The sequence below is a fragment of the Tachypleus tridentatus genome, chromosome 10 (assembly GCF_004210375.1).
Source record: "Tachypleus tridentatus isolate NWPU-2018 chromosome 10, ASM421037v1, whole genome shotgun sequence".
NCBI classification, from domain to species: domain Eukaryota; kingdom Metazoa; phylum Arthropoda; class Merostomata; order Xiphosura; family Limulidae; genus Tachypleus; species Tachypleus tridentatus.
The window spans coordinates 57,082,989-57,105,391 of record NC_134834.1 but is presented as its reverse complement, the minus strand read 5'-3'; the positions used below and the strand labels follow the sequence as shown (position 1 = coordinate 57,105,391).

General features: G+C 33.9%; 1 protein-coding gene and 1 long non-coding RNA gene across 3 annotated transcripts in view; one reads left to right on the top strand and one right to left on the bottom strand.

Annotated features, from left to right (window-relative positions):
• Positions 1–1,807, bottom strand: part of LOC143229356 (nucleolar protein 4-like) — a 107,924-nt gene extending 106,117 nt beyond the window's left edge. The window contains exon 1 of one of the 2 annotated variants that reach the window (XM_076461576.1): positions 901–1,807. In XM_076461576.1, coding sequence (XP_076317691.1) covers positions 901–1,314 — 414 coding nt within the window. In that variant the 5' untranslated portion in view covers positions 1,315–1,807. The remainder of the gene's footprint in view (positions 1–900) is intronic. The other variant, XM_076461575.1, reaches the window with a different exon arrangement.
• LOC143229358 (uncharacterized) lies at positions 2–14,982 on the top strand. Its single transcript, XR_013015833.1, has 3 exons — positions 2–261; positions 10,785–10,926; positions 14,581–14,982. It is a non-coding gene; the product is annotated as an uncharacterized LOC143229358 (long non-coding RNA).
• The last annotated feature ends 7,421 nt before the right edge of the window (positions 14,983–22,403 follow it).

The window sequence follows — 22,403 nt, the reverse complement described above, 5'->3', positions numbered from 1 at the left end:
TCTGAAACTATGTAGACGTAAGCCAGTGTTTCTCAGCTGGATACGCCGGCTGCCTCCCACGTCCTGGCTTTATTCGTCGCGACCCTCTTATCTCTACAAATATTAAAAAAACAAAACTTTTCGTCATAGCTCATAACAAAGGTGATTTGTGCAACTCTCAGTCCTCGTGGTCCTTGATAAAAATGTTGACTCAGCGCAGAAAGCTTGTGACCCCTAGAAACCACATAGAAGGTCGCGACCCACCGTTTGAGGAAAACTGATGTAAGTCATAAGGTTTACTTATGTATACTATCTGAACTAAAAAGGCTGCATTGAATGATTTTTTTTTAATTTGATCATTTCAATTTAAAATATCACAAAATATGTAAAGTATTTTACTCATACAATACACGCAATACACAAAAGAAAAAATCAAACAAAAATAATACAACTGATGTTTATAGGGTACCAATGAGCACGTGCAAAACAACAGAATGTTCATCCGTAATGCATCTTTATCGGGGAATTCACTATAGTCAACCCTGTATATACAAATATATATGTTTTCCACACATATTAAAACGTACAATGATATTTTGCACATAGGTACTTTATTGCAAAATTAGAATTTTCACATTTATGTTTTAAAATTAATCCTTCGTATAAACAGTAAAGTTCCTATCACATTGAGTTCATAAGTAAGGATGGAACAAACTGCGCATGCTCCTCCCATAAACCTGTAGCTGTTATTACTATGTAAAGAAAAAAGCTACAAAGTAAATAGCAAAACAGAAAAACGTGAAGTAGAAGTTTCAATGACTTTCCTTCTCAGGTTACAAAATTAAAACTACTCTTTTTGCTTCACTTTATACCGTAACTAACCCAAAACAATGCTATTAGAAGACTCGTGAAGTTACTTACGCCAAGTCGACTACAAGGAACGTATAACACTTGATCTGGCCGTGTCCCTTCTATAAGCTGGTGTGGCGGTGGTCCAATACGAAACGCTTTGGCTTTAACCCAAAATCGAAACTTAGAATTTTCAGCATTATTGTTTTCTTCTCCTTTGAGAATCTTCAAAATTCTATTATATTTTCGCCTAGTGACTGTCTTGGTTTTGGCGCTATCGCCGTAAGTTTTAAGAGCCCAACTCTGAAAAATTTCGTACATTTCTTGCTTGGTCATTAACGGTGAAGAATCATTGATATCCTCCGGTTCAGGTGTTTCTCTTTCCTTCTCCTTTTTTACAGTTTTTTCGCTGTCACTGTTTCCTGGCAGTGCAGCCGCAGCCGCAGCCAAGGCAGCTGCGTATCGTGTATTGTGTCTTCGTTCCATACACCGAAATACTCGGCTGTGAAAACCGCGGTGTCGCAAACCGTTCAAAACAACTGGCCTTTTATTGTCCCACTAAAAGAGATACTATTATTCCTAACCCTAATATTAGGCCTATGAACACCTCTAAATCTCTAACGTGAAATTACAGGTAGTTTGGTATGATACACGATGCCACGTATCAAACTGGGAGACTAAGAAACAACCTGATTGGGGCTGAGGAAGAACACCATTACGTTGGCCTAGGGTGAGAAGAAGCTAGTCTCTCGTTCGTTGCAGGCCTGCTTTGAATGGCAAACAGCTGCGTGGCAGGGCAACCCACCAGCCAGTCAGAGACCTGCACGCACCCTGACTCTATCGAACCTCTACGTAGACATGCTCTGGTTGTTAGCCTCTTGTGCCCCGCCCGTGTAAGGCAACCACGGTGTCGTCAGGTCCGCCTGGAAACGTTTGAAGTTTAAAGCACTTTTTCGTTCGACATATGAACCGTGTTTTTTTAGCAGGTGGAACTTGGAAACAAATTGAATAATATTTAACAGTGCAGTCATCCCACAGGCCCAGCAGGCTTAATTATGACTGTAATAACAGTAAAAAAAAAAGTCATATATTTTCGAATAAACTGGCGTTTCATCAGATGTAATGTATATTTGTTTTATATCTAATTTTAAACATAAGGGTATATTGTTCAGGGGACGATGATATGCACAATAATTCTGTAAATAATAACTCTGTCCCGTTCCGGAATCGCTTTGACATCGATATTATTCATGTACAATTTCAAACTTTGTTACTTCTCTTATTACCGCTAGAGGGGGCTCTCGTTTTTTGATCTTGATTGAGGCATGCTCATTATCAAGCAGGTGTGAAGAGCTGTGAACTCGAGATATCTCTCTCCCTTTTTCCAAGTCTCATGCTAGTTCTTTAAAAATAGAAATAAAACTTATTTTCCACAGTCTTGCAACAACTAAAACAAAGTCTAATGTGTGACTGACGAGATACGTTCTTTATCGATTTTACAAGAAAAGGCTTCATACAAGCTCTATGATAGAAAGCATGGAAGCATGAGACCACGCGCCGTCCGGTAGATAAAATATCAGGACAGCTACACCGACGCGTGAGAACCCCACGAAGGATAACAGACCCAGAACTACATTATGAAGCAGGGATACCGTTTGATAAGTCAGACAATGCATTATAATAACGCATATAAATGAGACTATACTGCGAAACCAGGGTGGCTCGAATAGTCCCGATAAAAATTACTTAATGCTGACTACAAGACTCCTTTGTAGATCTTGAACATTTTTTAACCATCAAAATCACATTAAATTTTTTCTTCATTATCATAACAGCTTACAGTAAACTTCCGATTAGCGTAAAAAAGTTCTTTCATTTGTCAGTGATGCATCAGGTGCGCCTGTAACTTTACCAAATTAAGGAACTAGTTCTATCAACCTTTACCGTAAACAGGAATTATTACTTTAGTGAATAAGCGGAATCTTTAAAAATAATCATTCAGACTGAATCTCAGCTACATACAAAAAAGAAAATATATATAACAGCATAAGTATATAAAGAATGACAAGTGTATTATATCAAATATATTGTAACTGAAGTATTAAAGATCGAAATTACTCGATCACCTAAACAATTAACTTACAAAACAAAAATATGGCACTTATGAAAGTATTCAAAGTTATATCAGATTTTGTACGTAACATTATCTTCCATGTATGATGAAAAATACACATTATTTGATTATATAACAACCAGTACATCAGATAAATATTAATAGCATTGCAACCAGTTTAGTTATATAACATTTTAAACTACTATGTAGTAAAAGCCTAGCAAATAATTTCTTTATTTAGCTATAATATATTTAAATTAATCGTAAAATAAAATCGTATAATTTATTAACTCAATAGCTTAATCTACTACATTTTAACGTCATTAGATTTGATTCGTTTTTAAGTCATTTAGTTAACACTAAAAATGTATCATCTGGATCGGTCATCTACCAACATTGTGAACCCAAATAAAAACATAACACATACTGTATTAAACAACATATACATCATGAAAGGAGTCAGTTGTTTTGTAAACCCACTGTACAGTCTCTTTACAGACTATACGAACAAAGACAGTGACACATTACATACTGAGCAGCTACATTACAATAAAAAATTCACACAGAGACCAAGTATATCACATCAGACATGTTATATACAAAATTACCAAGTTAAATACAGACCAGCTACACCACAACAGACAATAAACAGAACCCAGCTTCATCACAACAAACACGTTGATTCTAATGACAGTGCAAACCCACTTTCTACATAAAAAAGGCATAGTACATATATAAAAAACAGCGAACAGATGAAATTCATACCAGCCAACTTACAATGAATACGTTACACATAAAGCAACTGTATCAAAACAAGCACGTTACACAAAGACCAGCTACATCACAACAAACACGTTACACATAAACCAGCTGCTACATCATAACAAACACGTCACACATAAACCAGCTACATCATTACAGACGTTATACATAGACCAACCAGCTACATTATTATACACATGTTACACATAAGCCAGCTATAGTACGACAAACGTATCACATACAGACCAGCTGCATCACAATAAATACGTGCACGTCAAAACAAAGACAGTACCTACAGGTAAGCTAAATTGCAACAAACATGTTACATACAGACCAACTTGTTGCAAACAAACCAGTTTATTCACAACAGAGACAATAATACAGACCTGGTACAGAACCACAAACATGTTACTTACAATAAAGATTCATCACAACAAAAACGTAATATAAAGACCAACTACATAATAAGAAAGTCAGTTCATATAGCCCAACTTACAGACCATAACATAGCAACAAAGTAATTCAGACCAGATACGTCATAACAATGTCAGTACTTAAAGACCAGTTACATAGCAACAAAGTAATTTAGACCACATATGTTATAACCGTGTCAGTACTTACAGGCCAATTACATAGTAACAAAGAAATTCAGACAAGATACATCACAACAGTGTCAGTATTTACAGAGCAGTTATATAGCAACAGGACATTATTCTTCTATGATCTTTCCCATTTTACCATTTTAAAGGAATTAATGGTTAATGCACGAACTATCATGTTTTTGGAAAGTAACCTATACATTTCCTAAACACTGTATGAACATGGAAATCCCGATATGCATATATACAAGTATTCAGTTCAATCAAAAATGATAAACACGTAATATTTATATTAAGATTGTTAAACTTTATATTTAAACATTTAGCAATAGACCCTAAATGCATATTTACTGAAGCTTGTAGTGGATTCATAAGGCAAAAAGTTTATTTGAAATGATGATACAAAACTGTTAATTTGAAATTTAAACGAGGAAACTAATATTCTGTAATATTGATACTAAACACATGTTGAAGTTTTGCTCCATCCCTCACTGGTTATTCTATTAACAACGCTGAAATGTGCTGTTCGCAACATTTCTTTCTGTTATTAATTAATAGTGCTATTTAATGATGTTGTTCCACCCATACCCTGATGTAATTGGGAAATTTTAAAACGTCTTTATTATGGACGTAAATGCGAGATTTTACATTTTAAACACAAAAATATTGTTTTAAGAATGGATTAAACATGATTTGGCTCATTATTTAATTCTGACAGAGAGTCTGCCTTTGTTGAATTGCCTCATGGTCGACTTATCAATGCGCTTGAGTTCCCTTATACCTTGATCGTAGGGAAAATAAGTTACTAAATAGGTAAACCGTACAGTTAAACTCAAAAATGAATTTCTGGGAATTGTATGCCATTACATGTACCCCTCATCTGTGATTTGTAAAACAGTTTTTTATAGCTTTAACAGCATAGTAAACTTATAGTGTTATATTTAATATTTATGAACTGGTACAAAATATTTTGCGTCAATTCTCAGTATCTGATCTAAAATAAATCATTTATTAATAGAGCTCACTCATGGTTAAAGTGGAAACAAATAATTAAGTTTAAAATTGTTTCATTGTTGTTTGGAGAAAACAAGAAGTTTGTTTGGTTGTTTTTAATGAGCATCTATAACACTAAACATTTAAAGGCACAGTTCTTATTATTTCTCTGTTATTTGTGATATTTGATATTTTATTATTTCAACTACTGATCTAAAAGTAGGCCAGAAAAGTAAAAACTTTGCCAAAAGAGCTTTATTCAGTTTTCTAAATCAAATAATACGATGCACTGTCCACCTTTATAACAACTAAAATTTAAGTAAATGTTTTGCTTTTTTCGCCTGCTATTATAGTTAGTTAGTAAGTTAAACACAAAGACACAAAATGGGTAATTTTTGCCCTGCCCAGCAAGGGTATCGAAACCCGGTTTCTAGCGGTGGGAGTTCGAAGACATACCGCTGTGCCACTAGGGGGTATATCGTATAGAGATATCTAAAGAATATAATCTTGTTTCCAAACGTTTTCAGTGCAGCCACCTCGTCAAAACATTAACAGACGTATTTTGTATTATAAAATTAGGTCGTGAGCTTTACTAAGTTTTGAAAGAAAAGATTTGGAGAGAATAACTTAATAACAATTAACAAGTAATAGCAAATAAGACAAGACAAATTATTCCTGGTAATATCTTAGAGACTAAACCTAAACCATCATAGAATCAAACGAAAAAGCAACAACAATTATTTATTAGAGATTATTATTATGGTGAACCTTCATATGTTGCACACTATCTTTGGGATGTTTTTTTAAATAAAGCTTAAAGCAATTTGCAATGGCAATATATCTTCCGAACTGTTCATGTTTTGCAGTGCTTTTGAGTCACGTCAGAAATGCATCTTCTCAGGGGCATGTACTATTCAGGTTACTTTCATATTTTGTAACTTCTGTGTAATTTGATCTTATGTTCTGATTAAAATATGAATTTTCAGTTTATTACACCTAAATCACTAGACAATGGAGTTGTTTACAAAACTGAGACTTGCTATATTCATAGCAGTTAAATTACTATGAAATGAAGTAACTGTAAAATTTGTCATTATACTTTGTCTATATATTTACTTGAGAAACAATTTGCATACAAGAAAAAAAATACATAAGAAACAACATGAAAACATCAGTAATTCTACTTATATAAATGAAACGACAGCGAACATTCAGACAGTATCCAAGTGTTCTAAGTGTTAATTATCTTAATAATTAACAGCACGAGGAAAATGCAGTGGTAAAAAAAATATTAACATTGTGTTTCCATTTTTTACATTAATTTCTGAAATTTTCTTTAGTTTGGTTTTCATTTAAATATAATTTTCAATTTGATTAGTTTTATTTAACCATTTAATTAAAGGTATCATCAGGGGCTGTTATTTTCTAAGCTTACGTCAGTATAGGGCCTGGCATGGCCAAGCGCGTAAGGCGTGCGACTCGTAATCCGAGGGTCGCGGGTTCGCGCCCGCGTCGCGCTAAAACATGCTCGCCCTCCCAGCCGTGGGGGCGTATAATGTTACGGTCAATCCCACTATTCGTTGGTAAAAGAGTAGCCCAAGAGTTGGCGGTGGGTGGTGATGACTAGCTGCCTTCCCTCTAGTCTTACACTGCTAAATTAGGGACGGCTAGCACAGATAGCCCTCGAGTAGCTTTGTGCGAAATTCCAAAAAACAAACAAACAAACAAAACGTCAGTATATATAATTTAACCTTTAGTATAATGTAGGCTAAGTACAATATAGTCGTTAATCCAAATATAATAAACATATAACTGTTTTAAGCTAAAAAAATGTGATATTCTAACTTACCCCGAAATAGGCTTGTATTTCTATATGACCAAAAAATCATGTTTTAAATTTTCTTTTTCCTTATAGAAACAGCAAATATTATATCGCTAAAGCACTATTTAGCCTAGATAGATTCATTTGTTCAAAATTATAAATGAAATTACTACTTTAAACCAAATAAATAATAATTTACATATCTGTACCAAATTATGTATATCATTTATTTTAATAAACATATTTTGTTCGATTTTTCTGAAGGTCTTGAGATGTTATAAGTTTATTAGCATTCTTTGTTTACTTTTAAAATAATTCCTGTCGCTTTTGACGTCAAAGGATAATCTAAATATTTTATTTTGGTCATTGGAGTTATTTTTGTATTTCTTAATTATATTTATAATTCCTCCATATTTGATTATAAAAGTATTGAATTTATAGATATCTATAAATTTAAAGTAATTATAAAAAGGTAAGTTCCAAATAATTTTAAACAGGTCCTTAATCTAAAATAATATCATATATAAAATATATTCAATTTTTCATCCAAGAACGGAGAGTTAAAGTGCATTAATTGGTTTTATTTTGGAATATACCATAATAGCTTAATGATAAAATTGTTTTTCTTTATAATTTATACTATTTATAAAATCTTCACAAATTAACAAGATATCTTTTCAAAGATATTTTGCATATTATTTTCGATACTTCTAATTTTCTTGCTACAGCATTGTGTTATATTTTTGTTTGAATTTGTATTTGCAGAAAATATAATTACAGTTTTATCATTATGCATTTTTAATAATTTTTGTACCTACGTAAGTTTAATTGCTTGAGCATAAAAATCAACTTCTAATTTACTTAATATATCTAAATAATAACTTTTCTTGACATTCTCTTTAGTTTCATATTTGAAATAAATTTTCCATGCATATTATTTATATCTTTGGTAACACTATATAATACAAATTTTCTTCCTGGATAGTATGTGTTATTCCTTAATTGCTTATGTTATAAAAATACAGAAAATGGCCATTATTACATTCAAACATTGCTTTTGTGACTTGGATAATGAAATTAGAAATTAACCTACTTTCTATGTAAAAACGAGCTAATTTGTACATTTTTATTTACATAAAGTCCGAATAAAACAACATATGAATCAAGATTTATATGTATTTACACTAAAGTTATACAAAAAATTTTAGAAGTGAGTAGTTTATCGAGATTTGCGACTGTATTGTAAATAACTTTCACGTATCAGCCCCCAAATGTAGTCTCCCATCATGTTTTCGTTATACGCTCCTTGGTAGTGCCGTTTAAACTCCAGTATATCTTGATGTAAGCGCTCGCCTTGCTTCTATGAGTATGCTCCTATGTTCTCCTTGAATTTATCAAGGTGAACGTCAAGGATATGGACTTTCAGGAACATCCTGCAGCCCATTTTGCCGTAGTTCTTCACCAGAGCCTCAACCAGTTCTACATAATTTTCGGCCTTGTGATTGCCCAAGAAGTCCCGAACCACTACAACAAACTGCCCCAAGCTTTTTTCCTTCCTACTTAGCTTCTTGGGGAATTCTGTGCACTCCAGGGTCTTCTTTATTTGTAGTCCAACGAAAACACGAAGGAACTTGAAAACTGCAGATTCCTTATCAAGAGCTGTGACAAATTGTTTCATAAGACCCAGTTTTATGTGCAATGGTAAGAACAACACTTTCTGGAGGTCCACTAGTTACTCACACTTGACATTGTGCCTCCCTACAGAGAACTCGGTCCGTTGTGGACAGTGCTTCCTGTTGTGGTGCGCTGTGGTGTCCCTGCTGTCCCAAAGACAAAGATAACAGGGAAACTTGGTTAAAGTCTCCTTGGAGACCCATGAGGAATGCCACCATTTTGAAGTCTCCGATAACCTCCCAGTCATACTCCTCATAGTTCAAGGCTTCTAGCAAGATCTTGACGCTGTTGTATTCCTCTTTGAGGTGCACCGAATGAGCCAGGGGAAGAGACGGATACTTATTTCCGTTGTGGAGCAGCACAATTTTGAGGCTTCTGGATGAGCTATCAATGAAGAGGCGCTACTCGTTCGGGTTACAGGCAATTCCAATTGCCTTGCACAGACGTGATACATTGTGCCAGAAGTAGAGCCAATCTTGACGAGTGAAAAAGCTTGAAAAACGTCAGTGATGCTTCCTCTGACTTGCGATTTGCACACTTTCATCTAACAAATCCCACTCCTTCAGCCTATATGTCAAAATCTCGGTATTCGACTTTATTAGACCAAAATCTCTTATCAAGTCACTGAGATCTCTTTCTCTCTGGCGAAATAGGTACATGGAGCTCAGGGCAGTGTGGCACTGGAGCGATGGATGACGGAAGGTCCGGAAACATGATAGCAGATGCATTCTTGCCAGCCCTACGTTTGGAAGGGTCCACCATGCAGAAGTAGCAATTGCTTGAGTGATCAGTGGGTTCACACCAAATTTTTGCAATAGCGAATTTAATGGCTCTCTTTTCCCCTGCAAAAAAAGCAAAATAAAATTGTTATTATGAAGAATAAACTTATTTCATCCACAACTAATGTGTAAGACGTTCATGCAAACCATTTTTATATGTGATATTTTGCTATACTATTGGAAATTTAAAAAATAAATTAAAAGATATTTAAATTTTAAAAGGTCTAAAATTTGTATAATGTAAAATCTCACAATTCAAGGAAGCAAAGATTGTCCGTCTTACCTTCCAGAGTTTTTTGCAGTGCTCGCAGGTAAACTGAGGTGCCAGGGTTTGTCTTGATCCCCGACAGGCATGTTTTGTAGGCTTCATACATTTTAGCAGATACTGTCACAGAGTACTTTTCGCTCTTGTCTTGATAAATTGATCACATACATACAGAATGCGTCCGGAGAATGCTTTCAGCTTCTTAATGCCATCTCTGATAAAATCAGATAGGTTTATGCGTTCACTTAGGCAGCTAGAACTAAACTCAAGTGGTGAGTGGTGAGTCCCTGTATATATATATTACTATGGAAAGTTCTAGAAAATTCTAAAAGGTTCTTGAAAATTCTTGTAAGTTCGAGAAAATTCTCTATCAGCTACTCAGCATTGAATTTACCTAGAATGTTCTGGAAAATGGGTAAATTTGAAAATTTCATTACCCAGGTCACAAAAGCAAAGTTTGAAGAGAAAAATAGGTCTTTTCCATTTACTTTAGGCATAAGCAATTGGGAAATAACACTTTCTGTTCAGGAACAAGAAAAGTAAAAATTTTGTTACATAGTGTAATTATTGTTGAGGGTGGATTTACTAAACTTTTCTTTAGAATATTAAACCTTTAACAATGGTAATTTTATCAACAAATGTTAATGTATATTTTTCCAATTCTTTAAACATTTTCAATAATTTAATTTAATTTGATATCGTATTTTATATAATTAATATAATTTAATTATTTCAAAACTTTTACACCTAAATATCTAAAATAATATATCAGTTTTATCCGTTAAAGATTGTACCAAAAGTATAATATTCTTCTGTTTTTCTAATTCAAATGAATTTACCTTTTTTAAATTTAATTTCAGACTAATAATGCAATAGCTTTTTAACATATTTAAAGTGGCTAATAAGGATAAATGTTCAATTTTAAATTATAATTATATCATCCACATAGAGTTTCTTTGATTGAAATTAAGCAGAAAACTACACAATGGGCTGTCTCTGTTCTGCTTGCCACGGGTATTGAATCCCCTTTTATAGCGGTGTGAGCCTGCAGACATGCCGTTTTGCCAATGGGGAGCTCTACATAAAGAGAAGTAGCAAAATTATTATTTCTTATTTCTATTTCATGTTATATTAAAATTAGTTCTTACAATTGTTCGTATTATTTCGACTGCTAAACTAAACAAATAAGGGGAAAGAAAATATCCTTGTCTACATTTTCTTTTAATAAATTTAAAAACCATTCTGGGTGATATTAGATTCAATAATCGAGTTTCTAAAGTGAAATATATTCATGAATTTATTTAAAAAGCTAAAGAAAGCATATCGAAAGCCTGTTAAATGTTTAATAATAGCAAGATTCCTGATATTTTCGTTTTAACTAAATTTATAATAGTAGATATTTATCATTTTCTCACGAATAGTCCTGTTTTGTACAAAACCTTACAACAATATTATGCCTTTTGAAATTGATTTATAAAACATTTTCAATAATTGGTCTATAGTTTTGCAAAATATTTATAGAATTAACTTATTTTGAATAAAAATTATAATAACGTTTCAATTTTGTATCATCATTTGTTGCCTTGAGCAAACAATTTCTTATTATCTTTCTTCAAAACTTTGGTGAAGTTATTATTTAATTTTATAATTCTTGTTTTCTTTTATAAGTTGCAAATGCAATGGTATAACTTCTAATAATGTATCAAGAGCTATTTGAAGATCTATTGGTATAATATATCAGTATCTGTATACTGTTCAGTGACTATTTTATTTTATTCTAATTTCGTTTACATAATGCTGTACTATAAAAAAAAATTATTAATTTTCCAAATTACGCTTCCATGAACAAAGCCCTTAAGCAGAAGTTTTAAAATATCTGATGAAAATTCATTCTAACATCAATAGCTATGTCTTTCACAAGTGTAGATATGTTTCAAAAAAACAAAAATAAATTTGAATAGACATATTTCAAAGGTGGGTTATTTTGGTTTGTTTTGAATTTTGCACAAAGCTTGTCGAGGGCTATCTTCGCTAGATGCCCCTAATTTAGCAGTGTAAGACTAAAGGGAAGGCAGCTAGTCATCACCACCCACTGCCAACTCTTGGGCTACTCTTTTACCAACGAAGAGTGAGATTGACAGTCACATTATAACGCCATTACGGCTGAAAGGGCGAGCATGTTTGTTGTGACAGGGATTCGAAAGCGCGACCCTCAGATAAGGAGTCGAGTACCTTAACCACCTGGCTATGCTTGGCCAGGGTTCTTTTTCCAAGTAAAAATCATATCTTTTGAATAAAATACTCTAAATTACTCTACCTGTTTTATTTCTTATAAACTGTTTCTAGTTTTGAATTTTTACATACATATATCCTTCTTTTATCTAACTGTTGGTTTTGTAAAAAGTTCCAGTCTCCACAGACTCTACTTATAGAATATTGATTCTAAGTATAATTTCATTATAAAAACTACGTACATCCAAGTTTAACCCACAAATGTTTGCTAATGAAAAACTTTATTTATTTATAATTAGATCAATACGATTAGTTTATCCTTTTTATTTTAAATACAAAATATCCATAAAATATAGCTACTCTACACAGTTGATATTGACACTGTTTATAATATATTCGAAATACCATAAAACCGTTGTTGAAGATCCAAAATGTTCAAGAAAATAAACAACTTTTAAATAATAGGTATGATAATTTTTCTTTTTTATATAGCTGAACATGTCTCGGCTTCTTTGTTTATCTCCTAATGTCTTGTAATTACTATATATATAATAATATATATATCAAATTCTTTAATTTACCCATAATTTGTTTATGCATTTCTGATCTTATAGAGCAAAGGAAAGACAACTAGTAAACAAAATCTACCAGCAACTCTTAGACCATTTTGTCTGACTGATCAACGAGATTTGTTTATTGTTGTTTTTCTCGATAACGAGATGCGAACGTTGGGCACGCAAGTGCATAATTCAGTATACTGAACATTTGGCAACACTCGGCTCACCCTAATATTCGAAATTGAAATGTAGCTATTCACTCTCATTCTAAATTTCAATATCTTTGTATTTATTTTCTATTCAATATAATTTAAAAAGCCTCTCATACAAGTCTTACGACAGTGTCCTTTGCAATGGAACGTATTCTGTTTGGCTATGATCAAGACTTATGAATCTTAGATAATGGTTTGGCATGGCCAGGTGGTTACGGCGCTCTACTTTTAATCTGAGGGTAGCGGGTTCAAATTCCCGTCACACCAAGCATATTCGCCCTTTCAGCCGTGGGGGCGTTATAATGTTACGATCAATTCCATTATTCGTTGTTAAAAGAGAAGCCAAAGAGTTGGTGGTGGGTGGTGATGACTAGCTGACTTTCCTCTACTCTTACACTGCTAATTTAGGGACGGCTAGTGTATATAGCCTTCATGAAGCTTTGCGCGAAATTCAAATTTAAAAACAAACAAATCTTTGGATAAAGAATAATCGAAAGTGGCAACATTAATTGAAACAGCATAATGAGGTTCCAAAAACATATCCATACAACGTATTGAACCTCTGTATATGTTTTTAACCTTGTTGAACACCGCTGTTAAGGTTCATCGCTGTTGTACACAATTCATGGAACTGATCATTAAGGGTTATTTAATATATTTTTTTCATGGCATTTGTAACTGAAGTTATTCATGCAACAAAAACACCTGCACTGTCATATCAATCCTCATCTTAAATGTAAGCACCAGTGTATACGTATTTATCTAAAAACTAATATTTTATAAAATAGTCATCTTTGGGTATATATATTTCTCATCATTAGCTGGATTATGTATTGCTATGCACGGGTACGTATCAATGCTTTACTAACTCATATCCTGAACATACAGTAATATCGACATATGTCCAAAAAAAACAACAAATCGGGTGCTAAAATTCAACTATGTGATACTACTGAAGAGCATTAACGGCGTGTATTACAGAAAATAATTCTATAAATCAGATTTACAAAACGTAGTTTCTTAAAATTCGTAGATTATCAATGAAACAGCTGCAAAAGAGCTTCACTATTCATGAAGCTTGGTATGCAGGTTGTTCATATGAGATAGTAGATGCAGTTTGCGATATGCACATATACCTATTGCTTACTAATATTCATATTTATGTGAATGAACACTGAGCTGACGTGTACCATCAGATACAGGAAAAATCTCTAGTAAGAGGGGTAAGCTCAGCAAACTTAATATAATCGAAATGATTGAATATTAATGCATTCAGGTACTAGCGCTATTCTAACGAAAATAAACAGTTAAGTATTTCTATTTTAAACGACTGCTATGCCTTTCTAACTATTAGATCTTGATATAATCTTATTTTCTTATGCGCTAGTATTTACTCCAAAAATATAATTTAAATGCCAGGTGTTAAACCCACAAAATCTTGAAATTAGTTTTAGGATTTGGATTTTGCATATCGTGTAATTACTGTATTTTTTATTTAAGAAATGTATTGACCTAAGATTTTTTGCTTAATGTAATGCTATGATTCAAAAAGATCTTAAAATGTTGATATTATATTGGCAAAAGTGTAACTCACTGCTGATCGAGCATTTTAATTTATTTGGTACATACATATTACATTAGTAACCTGTTTTCATTGTATCTAAGATTTTCTACAGCTTCAACTCTTACTCTTCGACATCTCTATAATTCAGATGTTCTCAGTGAATGTTTTTAATGGTTCCAGTCGGAAACACGTGCAAGATCCAAGCTTGCTACAACAAACAGGAAATGAGTCTGATCTGTGCATGGCCTCATGTCTTCAAATGAGTGCCTCTCGCGCGAATAAACTGGTGGCCAGATCGTAAAAGAAGCCTCCTGCCTGGAGGCATCATGGCGGATGAACTGAATTTTGTTTTCCTCTGTTTCGTGTTGATTTAGTGTATCTCTTGCTCTAAGTGGCTAAGATAAAAGAATAATACTCAGAAGAACGCTAAGTATTTCACAGATGGTCAAATATTTGTTACAATTTTTTAAGAAAATGGTAAAGACCTTAATGGTTTTGTGCGTTTATCAAAAATTAAATTAAAATTGGTTGGAAAAACTGAAATATCAGATCATTATGAATATGTTGGTTCCACAAGAAATTAGTTTTAAGGCATTAATAATGAAGTACGTTAAATATAATAAATCTTCGACCTTCATTTTATTGTCTTAAAATTGTAAACTATTAGTATTTAAAAATTTAAACGCTGTAGGTATTACAACAGAACTCTTATTTTTTAATTAGCATATATATTCAATTTTTCTACTTATTTCAACTTAATTAATTTTTGGTCTTTTCATCTAGCAAACATTCGTAGTAGTCTTTATGGTAAGATGTCTAGCATCAAGGTATTCTTGTTGGTTTCTGTTTTTGTTTAGTGTTATGCGCAAAACTACAAAATGAGCTATCTATCCTACACTCCTCGCAGTTATCGTTAAAACTCTTTAGAATTACCATTGAACTAAAAAGTTTTACCTAAAGTAAACTCTTTTACTTGCCTCTGTACGTCTAGCAAACTAAAGGTGTGGTAAATTAAAATCTGAAAAAATGAATTTTAACAATATGTGTATCAATAACAGATATCTGGTTCATATACGTCATAAAATTCAATGTCTATTAAACTCGGTTCTCAAATCAAGCTGTGGTGGCCCGAACCCCCGAAATAACCCGACTGATGACCCGAAAGACCATTCGACCATTTTCGGCCTACGCCAAGCTTGCCAAAACATTTTATCCGCACCTGTCGCTCAGTCCAAACCCCCGCTAAAATCTGCTGCAAACGTTCTCTTGTTTTTCTTTTTGTTGTTGTTTTTCTAAATATTCTGATTAAATAAGCCACCATGGGGTCAAAGAAGGATAGTGAAAACAGCAAACCAAAAAGAAAAGTTGTTAGAGCCACAATAGAGGTGAAAAAAGATCTCATAGCGAAGTATGAGAGTGGTGTTCCCATGTCTGACCTTGCTACACAGTTTGGTATGGTGAAGTCTACAGTCTGCACCATTCTGAAAAATAAAGAGGTCATCAAAGGAGCTGATGTTGCAAAAGGAGTGACAGTGCTTACGAAAGAAAGATCACAAACAATGAAATAGGTAGAAAAACTGTTGTTTATTTGGGTAAACGAAAAACAGTTAGCTGGTGATAGCATTTCTGAGACCATCATTTGTGAGAAAGCAAAGCAGTTGCATGCTGACCTCCTGAAAAACACCCCTGGAACGAGTGCTGATACAAGTGATGCCTTTAAGGCTAGTAGGGGGTGGTTTGAAAAATTTAGGAAGAGAAATGGCATACATAGTGTGGTGAGACATGGGGAGGGTGCCAGGCAGAAACAAACCTCATTAGACAAGTGTTTAGTGAGAAATAGGTCCAGTGAGTCTCAAGCAGGTTGCAGCGGTACAAAGAGACAGAAAAGAGAAAGAACCCCAGAAGGAAAGTTACCTGACGTTTTTATAGAAGGAGATCTGTAACTGATTAATTTAATTTACAGTATTTATTATGGGAAAAATTGATTCGGTTTTCGAACAGCCTTCTGGAACGGATTAAGTTCGAGAACCGAGGTACCACTGTATTTGAATGTCGTATGTTTTACAGTATCTTCGAGAGAAAAAAGAGAAATGTATCACGAAGTTTTCTATTGCAATATTTATTCAGTTTAATAATTGAAAGTACGATAGATGCTGATGGTAATAGGCTAATTTCTGATGAACTGTTACTTGAACTTTATTACACAACTTGTTGGAGTATCTGTCTTCTGGACGATAGTTATGAAAATTCATGATTAATAAGAGGTTATCTTAGGACATGTAAAGTTGTTTTCCTTATATGCAAGTGCAAAAAATGTCCATAAAACTGTAAAACACAAAATGTGAAACCACAAATTTGTTTGTATCTTCCCATGGACCCAATAATCTTCATACAAACTTTGATGTAGATCCATTTATAAGTGCGAAGTAGTGGTGAAGAATATAAAAATAGCAAACCTGAAAATTTGCAGGTACCGTTGCTTGGACTTAATGAACCTTCCTACGAGTTTTGGTGAAGCTCCATCCACACTCTGCAAAATAGTTACATGAACATATTAGAGACAGTACTATTACACTTATACAGATTCAACGTTGGATCTCTTAACTGCTAGTGAATAGTTTGGTTTGTCTTGAATTTCGCACAAAGTTATATGAGCACTATCTCTGATAACCGTCCCTAATGTAACATCGAAAGCCTTGAGGAAAAACAGCTAGTTATCACCACTCCCCACTCTACTCTTGAGCTAGACTTTAACCAACGAATAGAGGAATTTACCGTGACATAAACAGCCCAAAGGCTGAGAGGGTGGACATGTTTGGTGAGACAGAAATTTGAATCTGCGACCCAAAGGTTGCGAGTCGAGTGCCCTAACCACTTGGCTATGACAGGTCGGTGTTGAATATTCGCGAGTTTTGTGACAACATAACTCATCGTAGAAATAACCACAAATTGTGTAAAGCGACGACTTCGGATTAATAATGAAATCTTTAGAAGTATTCGATAGAATAACCGCTTATCTATCATAATTGTTGATCTTAGCTTTGAATAATACATTAGAAGATCGTGTAATACACATCGTACTAATAATTTAAATCGCTGCTGTTATCTGTTTTCATCTGGTATTTGAATCTATAAAGTTAAAATAACATGGTCTTACTTAGCGCCTTCTATTAGAGTAATGGAAAATATAACTTAATTCAAAATTTCAGGAAGTACTAATACACTCTTTCCCCTCCATTGTCAATGTGATATTAAAATGAACGCTCAGTTTTACGAGTGATGGTAATTAAGGTTTAGTCAAAAGAATTATGAAAATAAAAAAAACAGTGGAACTGAGTTACTGACAGCAAACAGGTAAAAAGGAAACTGCAAAATAAAAATAACGAGTTCAAACGTTAAAAATTTTTTTTGCGATATATTAGGCATTAATATATGACAGTTCATTTAATAACTAAAAATATTAATACATGTATAGTAGATCAAAATATCAACGCAGTCTTAATCAACAATAACTATATTACAAGCAAATAGTAGTTAAAGACACAAACAATAAAAAAGTAAAAGAAATATAGTTACTTATCGGCAACTTATTTCGTCAAATCAATATTTGTGTTTGTGTTGTTTTTGATGTTGTTGTTATACCAAAGTCACATCGGGCTATCTGCTATGTCTACCGAGGAGAATCTAGCCCCGGATTTTAGTGTTGTAACTACGTAAATTTACCGATGTTTCAGCGTGTGACTCGTCATATCAGCGCAATTCTAATAAATTTCGCCTTCAAACAAAGCATTCGTCAATTTTAAGAACATTTCTCCCCATCCCGAATTGCAGGTTTGTATTTGCTAGGAAATTGTATCCCTTGAAATTAGCCCCCTATTGGCACAGCGGTATGTATGAGGACTTACAACAAAATCCGTGTTTCGATACCTGTGGTGGACAGGAAACAGATAGCCCAAAGTGTAGCTTTGTGCTTGATTACGAAACAAATACACAAACAAACAATACTTTGAAAGTCTATTACTTGTCTTATTTTTCGAGAGATTTTCGGCCGGGCATGGACAGATGGTTTGGGCGCTAGACTCGTAATCTGAGGATCGCAGGTTTGAGTGCTCGCCCATTCAGCCGTTGGGGCTTTATAATTTTATGGTTAATCCCACTATTCGTTGGTAAAAAAGTAGCCCTAGAGTTGGTGTTAGGTGGTGATGATTGGTTGCCTTCCCTGTAGTTTTTGACGGCTAAATTATGGACGGATAGCGCAGATAGCCATCGTGTAGCTTTGTGCGAAATTCATAACAAACAAGCAAACAAATCTTGTGATTTTCTTTCTTTTTTACTGTTCTATTAGTACACATCTTATATGAAACTCACATGAGATTTGTTAAAATTAATTGTTGTATCCTCCTACAAAAACACATATATGCATATAAGTCAACACAGTTATCTTCTAAAAATGAAATGAAATTCTAAAGAGAAACATTAAGTCTTCTTAATTAAAACATATGGCGATTTCGTGATGCAATGTAAATTTCAGTTAATTAGTCAAACCAACAGTTTTAATTTAAGAAGATAGAAGAAAATAGTCATTTTAATGTCTAAAAATTTTAAAGATTATCAACATATATAAATGTTCACATTTTAATATGTATATAGAGTATTGCGTACTACATTTGTATGAGACTGAATTACGTATTTCGCTGCGGTTTTTATGTACAGTCACATTTTTTTTTTTCATTTAAGCATTCTATGGTAACTAATACCTTAACTGCATTACAAACTTTGCGAAGAAACATTTATTGTTTCTCAGTTTCTCTAAATTGATTTCACGCCTTCTCTTACATTGTTTACTGGCTTCTCTTCCAAAGGTCTCCCACTTAAACAGCGGTAAGTCTTCGGATTTACAACACTAAAATCAGAGGCTTGATTCCCATAGGTGAACACTGCAAATAACTCGATGCGGCTTTACTATAAGAAAAGCACACACACACTCCTCTTCCATAGCAGAACATACACTACATGACCGAAAGTATGTGGACACCCGACCATCACACTCATATGTGCTTGTTGAACATCTCATTCCAAAACCATGGGCGTTAACATGGAGTTGGTTACCCCTTTGCTGCTATAATAGCCTCCACTCTTCTGAGAAGGCCTTTCACTAGATTTTGGAACATGGTTGCGAGGATTCGCTCCTATTCAGCTACAAGAACATTAGTGTTTGTTTGTTTTCGAATTTCGCAAAAAGCTACTCGAGGGCTATCTGTGTTAGCCGTCCCTAATTTAGCAGTGTAAGATTAGAGGGAAGGCAGCTAGTCATCACCACCCACCGCCAACTCTTGCGCTACTCTTTTACCAACGAATAGTGGGATTGACCGTCACATTATAACGCCCCTACGGCTGAAAGGGCAAGCATGTTTGGCGCAACCGGGATGCGAACCCGCGACCCTCAGATTACGAGTCGCACGCCTTAACACGCTTGGCCATGCCGGGCCGAGCATTAGTGAGGTCGGGCACTGATGTTGGGCGAGGAGGCTTGGCTCGCAATCAGCGTTCCAATTCATCCTAAAGGTGTTTGATGGGGTCGAGGTCAGGACTCTGTTCAGGCCAGTCAAGTTGGAAAGGTGGCAACCTATGGCAGTGCCACGTTGAGAGTCACTGAGCTCTTCAGTACGACCCATTCTACTGCCAGTGTTTGTCTATGGAGATTGCACTGCTGTATGCTTGATTTTATGCACTTGTTAGCTGAAATAGTCGAACCTACTAATTTGAAAAGGTGTCCACATACTTTGGCCATGTAGTTTATTTTCCTATGCATAATTGGGTTTTATATTTGTTGGCCATTTTTTAATACTATATTATATATACATATTTGTAAATATACATACATAATTATGACTTCTGACCACAGAAAGGCAGCAGCTATTTTTACTTTATTATCATTGTCAAATATTATGTATAATTTTTATTTGATTTGATTTTAATATAACTTTACTGTTGTTAGTTTTAACTCTGAGATGATGTTACATTATTATTTCTTTTGCTATTGCTTTTTGTTTCATGTTTAAAATTAGGACGGCGCAACGCTACCCAAGATACGTTATGACCAATATCTCAGAATGGGAATTCACAAATGAAGGAATTTAAAGCCTGTGCTTTGACCGATACTAAACTTCCCTAACATGCAAATAATAAACAGACACACACAAACATATATAAAAGAATCATGTGCAGGTTGCCATTAAAATTTTTTTCTGTGTTACCAATAATAGCTTTTAAGTTCCCCTTCAGAACTTATTAAAAGAGAACACGGTAAAGTGAATTTCCTAGTCCTAGGTGCAGGTCAGTGAATATTAAATAACTCAGTTAGACATTTTGATTCAAAGAGTACTGTAGATTGATCTATTGATTTACTGTTTTTTCATTGGTACTTATCATGTTTAATACAACCTCTTTTCTACTGTGCTTGATGATTGTCCATTAGAACAATTTTTGTGAATAACTAAGTTCGTTTTTGAGCTTTCTTTACTCTATCGAACACCTTGTTTAAAACGATATAGAAATGTTTTAAAAAGGAGGTATAGCAGCCTTTTTTTTCCAGAAGTTTACGTAACTGAACATTATACCTGTGGTAGAAAGCTTTCGTAAAAACAATAACATCAACATAACGAGTGTTCAAAGTTCATATATTCGTGAAATAAAAGTATACGTAACGAAAATAAATAATTATATACTACATAATAACAGAAAAGTACGTTGGTAATAATGACAAGGGACTGTTCTTTATAAACTTACAAATATCCTTTTGTTTATGTGACATTTTGTTTATCGTACACGAAAACTTAATGAAATTAGTTAAACAAACTCTTAAGGTGTTAAATAAAGTAAACGTTTTTATCATTTGAAAACCCAGTTCTTCGGTAAATGATAAAATGAGCATCATTAACTTCTTTTGTCTCTGCCAGACTTAAGAAATATGAGGTCCCAAATAGCGGGGAAATTCACGAATATTTAAAAGATGAGCATGAATAAAGAACTTAGGAGTACAATATCGCCATAATGTGTTTTCAAGAAGGTAATTTTAAATGCTTCTGTTTCATTTCAATTTTGAGAAGTTAATCATAGATAATTTTATTGCACTTTTATGAGAGATTAGAATGAAGAATACATTTTTGTTTGCATTTCTAACTCATTCATTTGTGGAAATAAAAACGCGAGCTCTTCAAAAAGTGTCTTGTAGTCATTATTTGTCGTGGATAAAAATATACATATTATTCATTTTCCATCAGTAGAGAAACTGAGATAGTAACCCCTCTTGCTCAGCATCGACAACTAGAGAAAAATATCGAAGTGTTGAACACTAAACAAAAAAATACAACAAATAATTTTGAGTTATATACAGAAGTGCATTATATTGCACAGTAAATATTAGCCGAGCACAATTTTATCCAGTACCTCAACGTATTTGTACTGGAAAAGTAACAACTAATAAAGATGTTCTTCACAACGGGATTCATTAGGAGAAATAACGATTGAATTACGGTAAGAATGGTATTACATGAGCGGCACTTTGTGAAACGCTCGTAATTATTTATATTGTATCTGATTTTTGGTAGTTATCAAAGAATCGTATTTTTTGCCCAAACTATCTGTACTTAAAAATCAATCGTTTGTATTTTTAATGCTTCGTTCTAGCACATCTTCAACGCTTATTCAAAACTAATTTGTTTGGCAATATTCTTCATTATTTTTCGCTTTTAATGTGGGCCCGGCATGGCCAAGCGTGTTAAGGCGTGCAACTCGTAATTTGAGGGTTGCGGGTTCGCATCCCCTTCGCGCCAAACATGCTTGCCCTTTCAGCCGTGTGGGCGTTATAATGATACGGTCAATCCCACTATTCGTTGGTAAAAGAGTAGCCCAAGAGTTGGCGGTGGGTGGTGATGACTAGCTGCCTTCCCTCTAGTCTTACACTGCTAAATTAGGAACGGCTAGCACAGATAGCTTTCGAG